This window comes from Vigna angularis, chromosome 3, assembly GCF_016808095.1.
Source record: "Vigna angularis cultivar LongXiaoDou No.4 chromosome 3, ASM1680809v1, whole genome shotgun sequence".
Taxonomy (NCBI): Eukaryota; Viridiplantae; Streptophyta; class Magnoliopsida; order Fabales; family Fabaceae; genus Vigna; species Vigna angularis.
The window spans coordinates 1,212,257-1,233,002 of record NC_068972.1 but is presented as its reverse complement, the minus strand read 5'-3'; the positions used below and the strand labels follow the sequence as shown (position 1 = coordinate 1,233,002).

The 20,746-nt window shown below is 41.2% G+C and overlaps 1 protein-coding gene and 1 long non-coding RNA gene across 2 annotated transcripts; one reads left to right on the top strand and one right to left on the bottom strand.

The window, feature by feature from the left end:
* Nucleotides 1-1,091: 1,091 nt before the first annotated feature.
* Nucleotides 1,092-6,805, top strand: LOC128195722 (uncharacterized). The gene is made up of 2 exons (XM_052874067.1): nt 1,092-4,580; nt 4,886-6,805. The coding sequence occupies exons 1-2, from the start codon at nt 1,092-1,094 to the stop codon at nt 6,803-6,805; spliced, it is 5,409 nt and encodes a 1,802-aa protein (XP_052730027.1).
* A 10,829-nt stretch (nt 6,806-17,634) lies between these two features.
* On the bottom strand, nt 17,635-20,024 carry LOC128195908 (uncharacterized). The gene is made up of 3 exons (XR_008247763.1): nt 19,690-20,024; nt 19,513-19,576; nt 17,635-17,790 (listed from the first exon to the last, which is right to left on the bottom strand). It is a non-coding gene; the product is annotated as an uncharacterized LOC128195908 (long non-coding RNA).
* Nucleotides 20,025-20,746: the final 722 nt, after the last annotated feature.

The following is a 20,746-nucleotide window of genomic DNA, read 5'->3' as shown; positions in this document are numbered from 1 at the left end:
GATCGTTCATCAGCTAGCTAACGAAGGGCCATCCCAAGAACTAGAAAGCGATGAGGTGAAGCAATTGAAGATAGAGATGAAAAAACTGAGGGAGAAGAATGATAGGTTAGGAAAAGAATTGCAGACTGCGCGCAATGATTTGGTTGATATGAGGAATGATAAAGAAGAAAAAGCACAGGCCTATGAAGAAATTGTCAAAAGTCAAAAGGCTGAAAGAGTTTATGCATTCCAATTGAAACAGGACCTCTTAACCGCAAGCAAAGAACTGGCCATGAGAATGGAGGAAAAGAACTCAGCATTAGAAGAAGGAAAACAATGGAGGCTCCTCTACGAAGAGGCTAAAAGAGATAAGCGAGAGGCTCTGAAGAGACTAAGAGAAGCGCAGGTTCAAGTAGAAAAGGCGAGACATGAGATGAAGGAAATGACCTTGTCTTTTGAGACAGATATGAACCAAGAGCGTTGGAAGCTGGCAGAGGCCGAAGAAGAGCATCGCTCCATGATAAAACAAATGGAGGAGTACATTGAAGAGCAAGAGGAACGGTGGAGGTCAATGGAGTTTGGAGAGAGGCATCATGCCTTGGTAGAACAAATGAAAGACCACATCGCGATGCAAGAAGAGGCTGTGAACCATTGGAAGGAAAATTTTTCCCAACTGGCTATGTTGGCGAACGGAGCAATTGAAGATATCCCTAAGATGGTGTTGGACGCCGAAGCTACGACCCACTTTTGCAACCCGCCTCCCGAGATAATGCTTTTTATTAACCATTGTAAATTGCTAGTAGGCGAAATGAAGGCCTTCACTACTCGGGCTAGGAAGTGATTCATGTCTTGTTAGATTTTCTCTATATGAAAGACTTAAGATGTTTTGTATGGTATCAACTTGTATCGATTTCCATCATTAACGTTGTCAGGATCTTATGATTTCCACCTATCATTAGCATGCATCACTTTTTTCCTTGTTCTTTCCCTCTCCCTTTTTCTTTCCTTTTTGTTTGAAGCATTTCATCTAACTTAAGTTAATAATAAAACAGTAAAAAAAAACGGCCAACTTTCCACGACATCCCTACAGGACTCGAGCCAATTCAAGGATCATGGAAAGCTGGGAAGAGTCACAAGAATCCATTAAAGCTGAAATGAGTCAGTTGAAAGACCAGGTTGGACAAATCTTGGTTGCTCTTGAATCCCTGAAGGCTACTGGAGAGTCTTCATCTACGCTGGTTGGCGGGAATGCCCATTTTTATCCCCCATTTTTCAATGCTACGAGCCAATCAATTCCTTTCCCGTTGTATGGATTACCCTCAGGATATACTCCTCCCGTAGGAGAATATATCGAAGGGGGGCATGTGTCGTTTCCCATCTCCACAGCTATTGATATCCCACCAATCACCACTCATGGACCTACCTCTGTGTCAGCTCCCTTGGTAAGTACTCAAACGAATGAACCGATCACAGTTGAAGGAACAAGAATGACTACGATACCGCATATGATTGTTAACCACGATTCTTCAGCAAGAGCCGCATCACAAACCGCGGCGCGTGCAGGAATCGACATCAGTAACGGTGCTAAAAACAGACTGGAGATTCTGGAGGAAAAAATGAGGGTTATTGAAGGGATGAAAAACTATGGGTTCGGAAATGTTGTAAGACTAAGTTTGGTTCCTGGAGTAAAAATACCGTATAAGTTCAAGGCGCCCGAATTCGAGAAGTACAAGGGTGATACATGCCCTAAGAACCATCTGGCCATGTATTGCAGAAAAATGGCTGCGTACGCATATGACAACCAGTTACTCATCCATGTTTTCCAAGACAGTTTGGTTGGGGTAGCATTAAACTGGTATACCCACTTGGAGCCCTCTCGGATCCATTGTTGGGCAGATCTAGCCGACGCCTTTGTAAAACGGTATATATACAACACGCATGTAGCACTGGATCGTCTGCAATTACAGAATATGGGAAAGAAAGACAATGAGACCTTCAAGGAATATGCCCAACGGTGGAGAGAATTGGCCACACAAGTGGAGCCGCCTTTGTTTGAAAAAGAAATGGTGGCAATGTTCGTAAATACGCTTCAGCCACCATTTTATGAATATATGGTAGGGAATGTGTCCGCCAATTTCGCTGACGTCGTCATAATTGGTGAGAGGATAGAGATTGGGGTGAAGAGCGGGAAGATTGCAAGTGGTCCATCTACGATGGAGAACTCTAAAAAGAAGCCTTCTTTCAATCCAGGAAAGAAAAAAGAAGGAGACGTGCATGCAACATTGGCAATGCCTGTATGGAGAAGTCAGGCTCCTTCTCACAATTATAGACCATACTTGGGTCAACCTCCATATTCGGCCAATGCGGCTTTTGCTCATCCAATTAGGCCTCAACAACAACAAGGATTCTACCAATCACAACCCGTCATAAGCAATGCTTGGAGGACTGGGCCAAGTGCAAATCCAAATCCAAATGCAGGTCAAGGCGGTTATCCGGGAAGAACCCAGGAAAGAAACTTTGTCCACTTCACCCCCATCCCCATGACTTACACTGAATTATTACCTCACCTCGTCAAAAGGGGTCTGGTTGCTATATGTCCAATGATACCCCTACAGCCTCCGTACCCTAGGGGTTATGATGCAGATGCCAAGTGTAGTTATCACGGGGAAGGCGTGGGTCACTCCACTGAGAGGTGTATGGCTTTCAAGCGTAAAGTGCAGGCCCTAATTGATGCGGGGTGGCTAAAATTTCAAGAAGATAAACCTAGCATTGATACTAATCCGTTATCCGGACATGGTAATGCCTCGACAAATGCCATTGAAGTTAAGAAGCATGAACTGATAAGGGATGCAGGTAAGATCCGAAGTTCCAGAAGGTTTATTTTCAAGGAATTATTAAAGTTGGGATTTTTAAACGGGACTTATGATTTGGAAAGAGCATGTGGACTCCATCCATGCACGGAACACTCTATCGAGGAATGCGTTGAATTTGAAAAGTTTCTACAAGATCTGCTTGATAGGAATCTGATGCAAGTGTGCTATGAAGACAAGTATGAGGAGGTGTTTGCACAAACTGGTATGGAGCCAGATGTAGCTTTGCCAGAGCCGTTGATAATCCGCTTCACTCGAACCACCCCTACACCAGTAATTCAAGGAAGATCACCCGTTGTCATCCATACACCAGTTCCTTTTCCTTACAAAAGCGAGAAAGCTGTCCCTTGGAGGTATGGGACACATGTAGTCGAGAAAGGACAGTGCATTGAAAGCCATTTCTCTAGCCAGGATCCAGTTGTTGAAAATATATCAGGCATCGGCGGAATGACGAGGAGTGGTCGAATCTTCACGCCACCAAATTTGACGGGAAGAGGAGGTAGTAATAATGAAACACCAATGGACACAAATACTAAGGAGCATTTAAAGGGGAAAGGTGTGCAAGTAGAAGAGACCTCTGACAAGGCAGACAAGAAAGATATCTCTGAGGAAGAAGCCTGCGAATTTTTAAAATTCATTCAACAGAGTGAATATAAGGTGGTGGAGCAGTTGAAACGCATGCCTGCTCGGATTTCCTTGTTAGAATTGCTTATGCATTCTACCTCTCATAGAAAGTTGTTGATGAAGGTACTCAGTGAGGCTCATGTCGAGCATGGTATTTCGTTGAACAAGTTTGAGGGTATCGTTGGCAACATCATCGCTAATAATTACCTCACCTTTACTGACGAGGAGATACCCACTGAGGGGAGAGGTCATAACAAGGCTCTTCATGTCTCCGTGAAATGTTTAGATCACGTTATAGCGCGTGTCTTGGTGGATAATGGTTCCTCTCTCAATGTCATGCCAAAATCAACGTTGGAGAAGCTACCCTGTGACGGAATGCATATGAAACCAAGCTCTATGATTGTGAGGGCATTTGACGGCAGTAAAAGGGTAGTGATGGGAGAAATTGAATTGCCCGTTCAAGTTGGTCCTTGTGTCTTTCAAGTGACCTTTCAAGTTATGGATATCCTCCCGGCTTATAGTTGTTTGTTGGGTCGCCCGTGGATCCATTCCGCAGGAGTTGTGCCTTCCACACTACACCAAAAGCTGAAATATGTTATGGGAGATAAGCTGGTGATAATATCAGGAGAGGAGGACCTCCTTGTGAGCGGACCATCGTCCACGCGATATATTGAGGCAGCCGAGGAAGCTCTGGAAACAACTTTTCAATCATTAGAAATTGTGGGAAACACCTATGTTGAGCCGTTTCCTATGAACCCCCATTTATCATGCACCTCTATCATGGCAGCCAAGGTCATGCTGAAAGAAGGTTATAAGTACGGGAATGGTTTAGGCAAGTATGGACAAGGACGTACATTCCCATTGGAGATGATTGGGAACAAAAACAGATATGGCCTGGGGTATAGACCCAACAAGGAAGATGACAAGAGGTTGATTGAGGAAAGGAAGGAACGCATTCTGGCTCGAATGGGGAAATGGGAACCAAGGGCAAAGAAAATCCACATTTGTGGTATCAAAGAGAGTTTTCGCAGTGCTGGATGGGTGAACACTAGTCATATAGCGGTGGTGGAAAAGGAAGCAAGATCTGAAAGCTCAAACTTCGTGTGGGTTTGCTCCCCAGGTGCACGGCTCAACAATTGGAGGAGTCTGGATTTACCCGTGATGTCTAAATCAATTGAAATGTAATATATTAATTAACCCTATTCGCTTCACCCGAGCTTTGGGATTCATGGCTCACGGGTTGATGCTTTTATTTTGCTTTCAGTGTAATATTTGAATCGTGTTTGTTCTCATTTCTGTCATCATTTATCCTTTTTCATGATTTTTCCTGTTTATTTATTCTTTTCGCAAAACTTAAATAATGCAAATATGACAATGAATGTTTTGAAAATAAAAATGTCTATATCCCTAAGTGGGAGCACCCTGTCATTAATGCGGAAGATGATCCGGAAGATGATCCGGAAGATGACCCGGAACCCTCTTCAGAGCTCTTGAGATTAGTGGAACAAGAGTCCAAAGAGATAAAACCCCATCAGGAGGATGTTGAAGTACTCAACTTGGGAGAGGAAGGAGAGATAAAGGAAGTAAAAATCGGCACTACTATGAAAGAGGAAGTGAAGGTAAAGCTGCAAGCCCTACTGAAGGAGTTTAAGGATGTGTTCGCTTGGTCTTACAATGACATGCCAGGATTGGATACCGATATTGTGCAACACAAGCTCCCACTTAAGCAGGAATGCCTTCCAGTCAAGCAAAGACTAAGAAGAATGAAACCAGAAATGTCATTGAAAATTAAGGAAGAGGTACAGAAGCAATTCGACGCAGGATTTCTGGCTGTGGCTAAATACCCACAATGGGTGGCAAATATTGTACCAGTGCCTAAGAAAGATGGGAAGGTTCGAATGTGTGTCGACTATCGTGATTTGAATCGTGCAAGTCCGAAGGATAACTTCCCATTACCACACATCGACACGTTAGTTGACAATACAGCCAAGTACTCGCTATTTTCGTTCATGGATGGTTTCTCGGGGTATAATCAAATTAAGATGGCGCCTGAGGACATGGAAAAGACGACCTTCATCACGTTGTGGGGGACCTTTTGTTATAAGGTAATGTCTTTCGGGCTCAAGAATGCCGGGGCAACATATCAAAGGGCGATGGTGACACTTTTTCATGATATGATGCACAAGGAGATCGAGGTTTATGTGGATGACATGATTGCAAAGTCTGAATCGGAAGAAGAACATGTCCTCAACTTGAAGAAATTATTTGAGAGATTGAGAAAGTATAAACTCAGGTTAAACCCTGCCAAATGCACATTTGGAGTGAAGTCTGGGAAGTTGTTGGGCTTCGTGGTTAGCCAAAAAGGGATAAAAGTGGATCCTGACAAAGTGCGTGCGATATCAGAAATGCCTGCACCTAGCACGGAGGAGGTTCGCGGTTTTCTGGGTAGATTGAACTACATCGCTAGATTCATCTCCCAATTAACCGCTACCTGTGAACCAATGTTCAAGTTGCTACGAAAGAATCAGGTTATGGTTTGGAACGAGGATTGTCAAGCTGCTTTTGAAAAAATCAAACAATACTTGCAAGACCCACCTGTATTACGTCCACCCGAGCCAGGAAGACCACTCATTTTGTACTTAACTGTATTGGAAAGGTCAATGGGTTGTATATTGGGTCAACATGATGAAGCTGGAAAAAGAGAGCATGCAATATATTACTTGAGCAAGAAATTCACAGACTGCGAACAACGATATTCAACGTTAGAGCGAACTTGTTGTGCATTGGCATGGGCCGCTCATCGCCTAAGGCAATACATGTTGAGTCACTCTACATTGTTGATATCCAAGATGGATCCTATCAAGTTTATTTTTGAAAAGCCCGCTCTCACTGGAAGGATAGCTCGGTGGCAGGTGCTATTGTCAGAATATGACATCGTATATGTTACTCAAAAATCCATCAAGGGCAGTGCTCTAGCAGAATACTTAGCTCATCAACCCATTAACGATTATCAGCCAATGCAACCTGAATTTCCCGATGAGGGTATCATGACTCTATTCGAAGAAGGCGGGAAATACCGAGACGAAGAAACATGGATATTACTATTTGATGGAGCGTCGAATATGATGGGGCATGGCATAGGGGCAGTATTAATCTCTCCAGAGCAGCAGTATATGCCCATGACATCAAGGCTGTGTTTTGATTGCACGAATAACATTGCAGAATATGAGGCCTGCGCTATGGGTATTCGGGCGGCAATAGAGTTCAAAGTGAAAATTCTGGAAGTATATGGAGATTCAGCTTTAGTCATCAACCAGTTGAAGGGAGAGTAGGAAACAAGAGACTCAAAATTAATCCCCTACCAGGCATACATCAAAGGATTAATGGAGTGCTTCGACTTCATCACATTTAACCACATACCACGGGAAGATAACCAGTTAGCAGACGCGTTGGCTACTTTGTCATCCATGTTTGAGGTTGACCCGAATACAGAATTACCAGTGATTGAAATGAAGAGCCATGCGGAGCCAGCATATTGCCAGTTCATCAAGGAGGAGGTGGATGGTAAACCTTGGTACTTCGATATCAAGCACTATCTTAAGACCCAAGAATATCCTAAAAAAGCATCTGAAAACGATAAAAGGTCGTTACGAAGGTTGGCTGGTAGTTTTATTTTAAGTGGGGACATTTTATACAAGAGAAATCATGACATGATTCTCCTCAGATGTGTAGATACAAAAGAGGCCGAATTGATATTGAAAGAAGTACACGAAGGTACATTCGACACCCACATGAATGGGCACTCAATGGCTAGGAAGATCCTGAGAGCTGGTTACTTCTGGTTAACCATGGAAAATGATTGTTGTACACATGTAAGGAGGTGCGAGAAATGTCAGATGCATGCAGACAATATCAATGTATCGCCCACGACTTTGAATGTGTTGTCTGCACCATGGCCGTTTTCAATGTGAGGGATAGATGTTATTGGAGCTATAGAGCCAAAAGCGTCAAATGGACACCGTTTCATACTGGTTGCAATCGATTACTTTACCAAGTGGGTCGAAGCCGTTTCTTATGCCAACGTGACTAGAAAGGTGGTGACCAGATTCATAAAAAGGGAATTGATCTGCAGATATGGGCTGCCTAACAAGATCATCACTGATAACGCTACCAACCTGAACAACCGGATGATGGCAGAATTATGCGAGGAGTTCAAAATTCATCATCTTAATTCTTCTCCTTACCGTCCAAAAATGAATGGGGCAGTAGAAGCTGCTAATAAGAATATCAAGAAGATCGTGCAAAAGATGGTGGTCACCTACAAGGATTGGCATGAAATGCTTCCCTTTGCTTTACATGGATATCGTACTTCAGTACGAACGTCCACTGGTGCAACACCTTTTTCGCTGGTGTATGGGATGGAAGCAGTGCTTCCATTGGAGGTGGAAATCCCATCTCTACGAATTTTATTGGAAACCCAATTGGAGGAAGCTGAGTGGGTTCAAGCTCGGTTTGACCAGCTCAATCTCATCGAAGAGAAGAGACTGACAGCGGTGTGCCACGGGCAATTGTATCAAAGAAGAATGAAAAAGGCTTTCGACAAAAAAGTACATCCAAGGGAATTCCATGAAGGCGAACTGGTGTTAAAGAAGATATTGCCCATACAAAGGGATTTCAGAGGCAAATGGACCCCAAATTATGAAGGGCCATTTGTGGTAAAGAAGGCATTCTCTGGAGGGGCACTAATCCTCACAAGGATGGACGGAGAGGAGTTACCTTTGCCAGTTAATTCGGATGCGGTAAAAAAGTTTTACGCATGATGATTCTGAGATAGGGGATGCTACTAAGCGATATTAACACTGTTTTGTGAAAATTTTGTTGTATTCTGTGTTACTTCTTTCAATAAAATTATCCGACTTTTTCATCTTTTGCTCTTCGACACGATTCATACCACACTGAGTTTTAAAAGTAAAATAAAGGGAAATGACAATGACTAAAGCATCACGGGTATATTCCATTGAGCACAAACTCGCTCCTCAAGGATGTCGTGGAAGAAAACAAGTAAAAAAATATAAAATAATACAATTCAAAAAAAAGGGGGTCATCAAAATTTCAAACTGTTCATTTTGTTTTACGAGTTCATTGTTCCTCTCTTCCCATTTCTGCTTTGTCTCATATGCATAATGATTTCAAAATTTTGTTTTTCATGCTCATGGTGTTCGCTTTGGATCTCATTTCATTCGAAGTCATTTTTCCGTATTTTCTTTGTAAATAATTTATTTTCTGTTGAACCCGGTTTTCCATTTTTTCGTTTAGATTAGAAATTTTGTTTAGACTGAAATCAAAGAAAAACCATAAAAATCTAATTTTATTTCATCATTTGGGCAAGATTCACAGTAAGGTCGGAGAGATGTTTTTGAATAAAGACATCATTCTGAATACTCATACGATCTTAACATTTGATAAATAAAATAAAAATGCATAAAAAAGAAAAAAAGCAGATATAACAAAGAAGTGCAAAGTCACAAATTCAAATAAAAAAACAAAAAAAGAGCAGAAAATAAACAAAAGCAAATAAAAGATTGTTCAAGGTTCGATCACTGGTGATCGTTAATATTACAAACCATGAAAATAAAAAAATAAAAAAACAACAATTCAGCGAAAAAATTCCCGAGCTGGTTGCGGTGGTCTGAGGGAGAGCTCCGTCGAGGGAGCTCTGGTCCGGAATGTGAGAAGCATGGGTGGAGCGATTTGTCGTCCGTCCCTGTCGTCGTCAATGATGATCGGAACGGGGAACAAGTCCAGCAGCCTCGGCGCCCTCATGATCACCCAGTCGTATTCTTTCCAAAAAAAAAAAAACAAAACAAAACAAACAAAATTTTTTGTCAATAATAAGATGAAGAGGGAAATTTTCAAAAAAAAAAAGGGTGGAGGTGATCAGGATGCTTACCATACATGTATAGCGGCAGTTGTGAAAACTGAGTGCCAGTGGGGTCTATCTCCGCTTGCCAGCGCCTGACCCGATTGCCGTGATTGTTAAACCAGCAGTGCACATTGTATTCGCTGACGTCTGCGAAAACCCTTAGTCGAGACGCAATCTCGACGACTTGCGCTCTGCTGGGATGTGTGACCCCGTAATTGTAAATATTGGTCATCATTCTGACCTGATCGTCAGTAGGTCGCCACCGCTGACCGGTGTACCTCTCCATCTCCATCTCGCTCATCTTTCCTCTCTAAGTTTTCATACAAAAAAAAATATAAAAATAAAAAGAACAAAAACATAACAAAAGCATAAAACGAAAAAGTTTTTTCAGTGTTTCTTTATGTGTTTTTGTTTCCTTTTAAGTTTATTTTGTCTGGTCAGTCCTTGTTATTTCAGTGTCTGATCTCGGATCTGTTTCACGGTCCTTGCAAGAGGGTCCTAAACGGATCTATGTCCTTTTGTCTTTGTCCATATTGTCCATGTTCGGTTCTTTCAAATAATTTTCTCTTTTTAAGTTTTCTGTTTTTATGGGGTACGTGGCGTTGTTCTACCCGATTGTCTCTGCCATACCTTCAATCGAAGGGAGATTAACGTCTGGTTTCCAGCCTATATACCCCTTAAGTTTAAGACAATTGTGTTCTTAAGTGTTTTAAGTTTTTAAATTTTTTTTAAAAAAAAAGAGAAAAGAGGACTCAGAAAGAAAAGCAAAGAAGGGCAAGACGGAAATAAAAGCAGACAAAGCGGAAAGCAGAAGAAAATAAAGAGCTTGCAGGAAAGGAAAGCAGAAAAGAAAAAACAGAAAAGGGAACAAGAAAGGAAGGCAGATGCAGAAAGCTAAAGAGTAAAAAAATAAACTAGAAATCGTAAAGGAAAAGAAAAACGAAAAAAACAGAGAAGGAAAGATCGAAAGAACAGAAAAGCAGAGAAGGAGGGATGGAAGGAAGAAAAACAAAAAGGAAAAACTTAAAGGAAAGAAAGAAGATCGAAGAGCTCAGAAGACTTACCTGGAAGGGGAAGGGCTTACAGAAGCTCGTCGCAGCACTGGGACGCCTCCGAAAGCACACGGGGGCAGAGGCTCCTCGCAGAACTCAGACGCTCAAGGAAGAGAGGAAGAGGGAGAAAGAGAAGGTTAGACAGAGAGTAAAATCAGAAAATGTCGCTCGACCCCGAAGGGATACCCGTTTTATAGCTGAGCAAATCCACTGTGGCTACAGTTCCGGTCGTTGCAACCGTCTGGTGTCGGTCTGATTTCTTTCTGAGTTTTAAAAAAAAAAATAAATAAAAAAATTTTTGAAAATCTGAAAGACGGGTAGGGTTTTGTTGGGTCGATCCGGCCCAATTCAAGACTTCTTGGATGATCCGATTTCACCAAAAAAAAAAATAATAAACCAAAAAAATAAAAAAAATGATAAATAGAAATTTTTCCAAAAAAAAAATAATAATTGGAGTGTTGTAAAATTTGAAGTGTTCAAATTTGTTCTTCATTTGCTTGATAAAGGACATTTTCAGGTTCATTGGGCCTCATTACCATGTTAGTCTTCTTTGAACCCAATTCTTTCTGAAATATAAATTTGAGTGAAGAATTATTTTGGCATGTTTGTAATTTCACATCACACCATTTTGTTTGATTTTTATTCCTCCTTCTTCTGCATTTTGAATAAATCTAAAAAAAAAAAAAAGAAAGGAAAAAAGAAGCAAACAATGCTCGAGCCCATTAGGCCCAATGGCCTTCGTGGTTTTCTCTCGAGTATACTTCTTTTGAAAATATGTCAAAAATATTTTGTTTTCACATTTTTGCTGTTGAATGATGTTTTGTACATTTGTTCAAATTGACTTGTGTAATTTTCTTTGCATTCATAACAAAAAATTTGAGAATGAAAGATGAACAGTTTTTGAGCCCATTAGGCCCCTTTGTCATATGAGGTTTCTCTTAAACTGGTGCATCCGAATTTCTGAAAAAATAAAAAATGCATGTCTTTGTAGATCTTGTGTTTTGAATTCAAATTCTCCTTTTCATTTGTGTGAACAAGTATTTGTGCAAAAGATAAAATTAAAGGAATTCAGATCCTTGTCTGAAGATTTTGTCATGGTTGTAACAAGAATAGTGTTGGACTCATTGAGTCTGGTGGTGTTGCAAAATTTTCTTTAGTTCAATCTTGTGAAATCTTCTCATAACAAAAAAATGATTTTCTTTTAGCTTGTTCCATAAACTTTGAAAAATGCAAAAAAAAAATGTTTTCTTTGTCATCTTCTTGTGACAAGTTCACACGGCTCAGGTCATCTGATCCATTGGGTCAATGTACCTGGTAAGTCCAACTTCCTTCTTTGTTACTTCTCCTCAGGTCCGATCCGATCTGGATTTTCACATGTCGGAAAGTGAATAAAACAAAAAAAAAACAACATTTTTCAAACGTTTTTCTAAATCAAGTTTACTCATATCAATTTTTACATCGCTCACCAAGCCTAGTTTCTGCACTGGTTCCCAAGCCCTTGTTTCCATTTTAGCTCTCAAATCCTATTTCCCATACTGGCTTGCAAAGCCCAGCTTCCATGCTGACCCGCAAGGCCCAGTTTCCACAATGGCCGAAAAATCTCAATTTCCACATTAGCTCAGAATGCCCATTTCCCATACTGACTTGCAAAGCCCCGCTTCCATGCTCACCCGCAAGGCCCAGATTCCACATTGGCCAAAAAAAAAAAAAATCCCAATTTCCCCAATGGCTCACAAAGCCTATTTTCCATATCGGCCCGCAAGGTCCAGTTTCTAGGCTGGTCCGCAAAGCCCAATTTTAAAAAAAAAAAAAAAAAAAACAAAACAAAAATAATCTGCTTTTCAACTAGTATCATCATTTTCATTTCATATTACTTTTCTTCATGCATAAAAAAAAAATACGCAAAAGTTGAGTCATTTGTTTTCGATGCAAATCATCCATTTTATGAGATTTCAAAAAAAAATGTAATGGATGTCATAATCTCCTATAGTCAAATGTTTGAGTCACATATTCTTAAGAGATATCTGTGTGTGCATTGCTTGGAAACATCATCCTTCAGCCCTCGCTATACCAAGAGATTGGCCCAATCATGTTCTTGAGCCCAAATGATAAACACCAAGTTTTACACTAGGGCAGAATTTCCGTCACCTCCATTGGCTTTCATTTGGGAGATCCTGGAATCCGTTATAAAAAAAATGAAAAAAAAGAATGAAAAATGACTCTTGTTGAGATCATTTAGTCTTGTCTCCTAATTAATCTTTTGAAAATGAAACAACCAAAATTTGAAATGACGTGTGGCCATCTTTCTTCATCCAAAAAAAAACAAAAAAATACATCCTTTGATACCAAATTTGAGCCAATAAGAAATTTCTTTTCAAATTTTACCTGAACAAGAGTTACCATCACAATAGAAGTCGACTCAAGTTGCAAGAAGAACACACTTAGTGATCAAATGAAAAAAAATTCCTCAAAAGTGAAGAAAAAAATACAAAGAATCACAAAGTGATGGCAAACAAAGAATGAAATTTGAGAAAGGGCAAAATAGTCAAAACAGTTTTGACGAATAACTAATACGAGGTGCAGATGGTAACTCTTGTTTCAAATAACCCACAAAATTTATTTGAGCCTTTATATCCTTTCTTTCAACACCCTTTAGCCCAAGCCACATTACAAGCCCAATAAAAGTCCACACAGATTGAATACTGGTTGCTTAAATTTTCATAAAGCTTAATTTCGGGACAAGACAAAAATGACCAACAAAAAAAAATGAGTGATGAAAAATAATTGTCCACGGATGAAGGGAACTCCCTTTTGATTAAGATTTTACAAAGTAAAATCAAACCGTTTGGGGCAATCTTTTCAAGCCAATCCTTTCCATATCCATCACAAATTCCTGAACACATTCAAATCCCATTCAAACTCTTCCCCCGGGTCTCAAACTTGGGGCAACTTTGTTAGTCTCAGATTTGTTCCATCTGAACCCTTGTTGGGCCTCTCAGATTTGTCCATACTGAAATTCATAGATCCACCCTCAAAACAGGGGCAGACACTTTGGAGCTTTGTATGATTTTGAGTCCATCTTATCATTCGTAAACCCAAAGTGGGGGGCAACCTCTTTTTGAACCTCGCTTAATTGACTCATACCCAAAACCAAAGCAACTTTGTGACTTTCATATATTTCGGCCAGGCCCATTCAGAGTATTGAGCAATTTTGTTAAATCTCAAATTTTTTTCATCTGAACATTCAAAGCTCATACAAAGACTGAGGCATCCCTTGTTGGGCCTTGCATGATCTTGGTTCGCCCCGAACTTCAGAAATCTAAAACCACCAAAATTGGGGCAATTTGCAAATCCCACATGATATTCTCACTCCCTGATTCCTGACTTATTCCCTCTCAATTCACAGATACATTCGTCCATACCAATGCTTTTACAATGTTCCAGAGCAGCTTCTGGGTATCTACTACTTCACAATGGCCTTTGTAGCCGTTTTAAGGAGTAAGAGGCTCAAGTAGCCAACCCGGTACTCTCCAAATCCTTCCAATCATCCTCCACATATTTTTCCAACCCCTGATATCAAGCATGTACACACTAGTATCTCGTCAAGAAATGCGTAGCACACAAGCTTCATTTTGAACAGTTGACTTTAGAATTGGACATCCATTGAAAGGAAATTGGAAGTCTAGATCGTCATAAATTGGATAATTTAAAAGGAAACAAATTGACTCTAAAAAAATGTCATAGTTTCATAATCTACCCATACATCATGTACATATTTTCATCAAACTTTGAATTTGCCTCCATGTATATTCATCAAATTTCCTTCCTTCAAAAAGACAAAATTCAACATGCATCAAAGTTTTCTCCTCCAATTTCAAAATTACATACTTTCACCAAATTTTCTTCTTTCAAAAAAAAAGACAAAAAAAATCAGCATGCATCAAGGTTTTCTTCTCCAAATTTCAAAATTTACATCAACCAAGTTTCTCTTGCACATCAAGATTTCAAATCCTTGTACAAAAATGCAACACCTTGTTTCTTAATTTCAAAATTTTCCAAAAAAAAATCAAAATCAAAAAAATTTCAACATCTCAAAATTTCAACCAATTCCAAATTTCAAATTCAAAACAATCAAACATTTTTCTCTCTGCCATTTTATCTCGGCCATCTGCAAGATAATGGTCGAAAGCACATTTCAGTTTGTTTTATCTCGGCCATCTGCTAGATAATGGTCGAAAGCACTTTTCTCTTGTTTTATCTCGGCCATCTGCAAGATAATGGTCGAAAGCACATTTCAGTTTGTTTTATCTCGGCCATCTGCTAGATAATGGTCGAAAGCACTTTTCTGTTGTTTTTATCTCGGCCATCTGCAAGATAATGGTCGAAAGCACTTTTCTCCTGTTTTATCTCGGCCATCTGCTAGATAATGGTCGAGCGCACTTTTCTTTTGTTTTATCTCGGCCATCTGCTAGATAATGGTCGAGCGCACTTTTCATTTCAGTTTTATCTCGGCCATCTGCAAGATAATGGTCGAGCGCACTTTTCTCTTGTTTTATCTCGGCCATCTGCAAGATAATGGTCGAAAGCACATTTCAGTTTGTTTTATCTCGGCCATCTGCTAGATAATGGTCGAAAGCACTTTTCTGTTGTTTTTATCTCGGCCATCTGCAAGATAATGGTCGAAAGCACTTTTCTCCTGTTTTATCTCGGCCATCTGCTAGATAATGGTCGAGCGCACTTTTCTTTTGTTTTATCTCGGCCATCTGCTAGATAATGGTCGAGCGCACTTTTCATTTCAGTTTTATCTCGGCCATCTGCAAGATAATGGTCGAGCGCACTTTTCTCTTGTTTTATTTTGGCCATCTGCAAGATAATGGTCGAAAGCACTTTTTTCAGTTCCATTTTATCTCGGCCATCTGCAAGATAATGGTCGGACGCACCTTTTGTTTTGTTTTATCTCGGCCATCTGCAAGATAATGGTCGAAAGCAGTTTTCAGTTTTATTTTGTCTCGACCCTCTGCATGGCAATGGTCAGGTACAGATTTTAATTTTTTTTTTTTTCAAACGACCCTCTGCATGGCAATGGTCGAACCCAATCAAATTCAAATTTCTCATTCATTTAATCTTGTTCATTTTATTTGAAAAAAAAAACAACAAAAAAATTTTAATTAATTCAAAAAAAAATTCCCTGTTTGTTCCTGATTCTTTTTCATTGAAAATTCTCTGTTTTTCCTTGTGTATTTTGAAATCCGAACGAAATTAATATTTCTATCTTTACTTATCTTTTACTCTGATAATATGAAGACATTGTTTATCATATGATCTAGTAAAATCTAAGTAAAGAGGGGCAGCTGTCAACACTCAATTTCGTCCGGATTGACTAAATAATTTGTTTTATTGTTTTACCCTCATAAAAGGAAAAATTAAAAAAATGTGTGTATATAAAAAGAAAAAATATATAATAAAAAAAAAATAAAAAAAAAAAGGGCTCAGACGTTCGTCCCATATGATCTCGCGTTCGTCCGAACAGTGACCGTTCGTCCTTCCCCACTGTTGCTGAGGCCGTTCGTCCAAACAGTGACCGTTCGTCCTTACCCACTGTTGCTGAGGCCGTTCGTCCGAACAGTGATCGTTCGTCCTTCCCCTTTGTTGCTGTGGCCGCTCGTCCAAACAGTTCAACCGTTCGTCCTCAACCGTTCGGCGTAGCAGTTTGATTAGGCGCTCGTCCAAACAGTTCAAACGTGAACAATCCGCGTTCGTCTTTTCTCAGCGAACGTTCGTCCTCAGTTTCAAACCGTTCGTCCTTTTTCACTATTCGACGCCATTTTTTTTTTCATTTTGGACGTTCGTCCTCGCCCTCAACTGTTCGGCCTCTCATGTTTACCGTTCGGTCATTGTGTTTATTAAACGTTCGGTTATTTTGTGTAATGAGAGTTCGGTCTTTAAATTGATTGCTCGGTCTCCATGATATTTGTCGTCAGCATTCGGTTTTGGACGTTCGGTAATGATTATTCTTAGTGAACGTTCGGTCTTGAGAAAGTGTTCGTCCTCCATGTGCGTTCGGTTTATTTTGTCTTATGAGCGTTCGGTCATCACTTGAACGCTCGGTTTCTGTTTTGAACGTTCGGTCTCCTCCAGCGTTCGTATTTCCTACGTTCGGTTTTGAACGCTCGTCCAGGTAATCTCCCCTACCGCTCGTACTGATCACTCCTGGTTGTTCTCCATCCTCTGCCGCTCGTCCAGTTCTTTCCCCTCACCTACCCTTAATTATTCCCCCTTGATTCCCACGATCTTCCATTAACATTCCCACCAACCAACCTTCCACTAAGTGCTCCACTCACCACCTCTGACCACTGCCAGACACCGTGACCACTTCACTCATCTGCCACTATGTAGCACCTCCACTGGATCCCTAAGAACCCGGATCCTCATCCTCAGGAGAATCATAATCCATTCTCATTGATACCCCTCGGATCTCCAATTCCCTTCCACCATCTCCAGCATCACCATCCAGCATGCACAGAAGAGGAAGCAACCACACGCACATGGTGTCCACCGTATGAAGAAGAAGACAAGATTGAGGGGCCCTCACCCTATTTTCTCACGGCCAAAAAACTGTAGCTCAGCATGCAAAGAAAAGAGGATCACGGGAAGAATTCTGAACAGATTGGGAGGCTCACGGGTTCTGAGATTTGGCTATAAAAGAAAGCAAGCAGCAGAGGGAAAAGGGGGCGCAGGAAAACATCTTTTTTGGGCTTTTGATCACTCCACAGATACAGAGAATCCTTCTATTTTCCAGTGCTTCCTTTTCACTCATCAAAATCCAGCTCAAACTTCCAGTTCGACCTCACTCTGCTCCTAAAAGAACCATCCCATAGAACCCCTCACCATCGTCCTTTCCCTCATCATTCCGCATCAACTTCTTCATCCTTACACCATGTGACATCCCAAAAATACAGCATAACACCATAAAATCAGAAAATCACATTTAATAATATTTCAATACAGTTTTCCAACTAAAAACAAAATAAAACCCGAACGAAAGCTCAAGGACGAACGTCCTTGAGTACAAATCCAACATAACGGACGAATGTGCAAAAGTCGCACGCCACACAAAGGGGTTTTACAAATATAAGATAAACATACAAGAAACCTGACCGAACGGTTTAAACAGGATAATTACCGAACGGTCGAATTAACTCAAAAGAAAACAAGAGATGGTCGAACGACCACTCAATTCAACTAAATACAATACTGGCCGAGCGATCTCACTGCTCGATCTTCACTTCAACATCAACCAGGCTCTCTTCATTCAATGCTTCTTCCAAACGCTCATCTCCCTCTGCTCACACCCACACGGATGATCATTGCAATGACAAGACGGACGTACAAGTACAATGGACAACACAAGGAAACGAAAGGGTAAGCTTACGTAATTTAACTCATGCATCAACATATAATTTCTAGCAAACAGTTCATTTCACGCATACATATCAACGTACGCATTCATCATACATCACATAATTTAACGCATGTACAAAATAAAACTCAACACGACTGACTGTCCGGACTGTATGAAATCTGCGTAGTTACAGGCGTTCACGCACCCGGGTGGTGTGGTAATTGGCATCCTCATCAGCTGCCACCCGAGGTTAGTCCGTTCTTACGTCGCCCATGTTAACTTATGGACTAAGGACCTCCTGCCGTTCCCACGCATGACGTGCGTCCTCTACTTGAGAACGAGCACTCACGGAACATCAGGATGAACAGCCAGCATTAACTATCCACAGTCATACTTTACAACTTTCAACATTCAACCATGAGTCGTTCCTGCCTGGAACGCTCGTTCAATATTCATAACTTTCATATCATCGCAAATACTGTTCATCATTCATTATTCATCAATCCATAATCATTTTCATTATTCATAACCAAATCACCAAAAGCCGAACGTTCTGTCCCCAAAGACCGAGGACGAACGCTGTAAGTGAGACCAAAAGACGCTCGTTCGGAACGAAGACCGAACGTTAAAATTGCAGAAAATTCCAATAGTACTGTTCATTGGACGAACGCTATTTAGTGGGAAAAGAGAACGAGCGCACAAAATAATACCGAGCGTCATTTAGGACGGACGCTCAGTTTTCAAAACCGAGCACTATTTGGACGAACGCTCATTTCAGAACCGAGCACTATTTGGACGAACGCTCATTTCAGAACCGAGCACTATTTGGACGAACGCTCATTTCAGAACCGAGCACTATTTGGACGAACGCTCATTTCAGAACCCAGCACTATTTGGACGAACGCTCATTTCAGAACCCAGCACTATTTGGACGAACGCTCTTTTCAAAACCGAGCACTATTTGGACGAACGCTCAGTTCAAAACCGAGCACTTTTTGGACGAACGCTCAGTTCAAAACCGAGCACTTTTTGGACGAACGCTCAGTGTGAGACCGAGCACCAATTTGATTGAGCATTCGGTTTAAGACCGAACACCATTTTGAGCGAGCGCTCATTATGAAACGAACACCAAACAGAACGAACGTTCAGTATAAGATTAGGACGAACGCTCAGTTGGAGACCGAGCACCAGGACGAACGCTCAAACAAAGCATTTTAACATGAGGACGCTCGTCCTCGAACAGGGATCGATCCAAATGAACGAATCCCATTCTGCTAATTTATCAGGAAAACCGAACGGTCAAGGACCGTTCAGCAATGAACGCACATGATCATATGGAGGGTTCTTATTCAATATTCATTCATATTCCAGTTCATTTCTCATCATACAATATCATAGTTACGTTCGTTCATATCATCATTAACTTTCACATTTCATACGATCCATATCATGTAAATTCATATTTCTCATTTCACCAAGAAAACGAACGTTCATGCAGTTCAGTAAATCAAATATCATGCGTTTTACTCATACCATCAAATAACGGACGTACATATCAATTCATTCATAGCATCCATCATGCATTAATTCCATACAGTAAAATAACGAACGTTCACATACAGCATGCATCAAAAACAGTTAAATTAAATAAGCTTCCCTTACCCGGAAATGACGAACGTTCACAGATTCTCTACTCAAATTCCAATAACAAGCGCTCGTTAATCCACTGTTCAGACGAACCCCAATAATGAAAAATCAGAACCGCTATACTCTAAGAAATACGAACGTACAACTCAAACACAGCTAAGGACGAACGTCAGAGAGGAAGGGAGAACCTACCAGCTTCACCAGTCGAACGTTCTCTCTGGAACTCCTACGCCGAGCGTCCTTCAATCTTGCCGGAGTGTGGAATGGAGGAGGTGCAGTGGTGGTTTCTTAGAGAGAGAAGGGTGCAGAGAGTGAAGAGAGAAGGAGGAGAGAATTGAATCTGAGAAACTGAAGGAAAGAGGGTGAAGAGAGAGATCTATCAGAATTAAATTAAGAGGTGAGTGCTCCACTCAGCCGAACGCACGTCTCCACTATACCAGTGCGCGCTCGGCCGGACGCACTACACCAACCCACTCTGGACGGTCGACCACTGTACTGTTGCCACGTGTCTTCCACCATCGCCGACGCTCGCTCAGTCGGCGCTCCACTGACGCTGCTGACTCACCCGGACGTGCGGCAGCTGGCGTCCGTCAGTGGCTGTCGGGCACTGTTGTCGGCCATGTAAACTACTAACGTGGCGCGCTCTCCTGCCGCCACGTGGACGCACGTTTTTTTTTTTTTTTCAGTCCTCACATTCCCCCCAACTACAAAAATTTTCGTCCTCGAAAATTAGGACAGAGTCTCGAACAGATGGGGATACAAATCTTTCATAGCATCTTCCACTTCCCAAGTGGAGTCGCCCGTCTTCTCGTCCCAGACGACTTTCACCAATCTGACGGCTTTCTTCTTGTAGTACTTGGTGTCGCTATCTTCAATGCGTACCGACTGCATTTCCAACGTACGATCTTGACGAAGACGAATATTCTCCAACTCCAATACATGAGAAGGATCAGATACGTACTTACGGAGTTGAGAAACGTGAAAGACTGGATGCAAGTTTGATAACTGAGGCGGCAAGGACAACTCGTACGCAACTGGTCCAATCTTCCTCAAGATCTGATAAGGTCCGATGAACTTGGGAGATAACTTCTTTGGTCGGATGGCTCTCCCTACACCAGTGGTCGGATGTAGTCTAAGAAAGACATGATCTCCTGCATCGAACTCCAAGGGTCTTCTCCTCTTGTCAGCATAAGATTTCTGTCGACTCCTGGACGTCTTTAACCTTTCTTGAATCAGCTTCACTTTCTCA

What these genes read in the sequence shown, in the direction of transcription:
- LOC128195722 (XM_052874067.1), top strand. Translation starts at nt 1,092, where the DNA reads ATGGAAAGCTGGGAAGAGTCACAAGAATCCATTAAAGCTGAAATGAGT. An exon ending in AAAGCTCAAACTTCGTGTGG is followed by an intron (nt 4,581 to 4,885) that starts GTTTGCTCCCCA and finishes TATATCCCTAAG; the next exon opens with TGGGAGCACCCTGTCATTAA.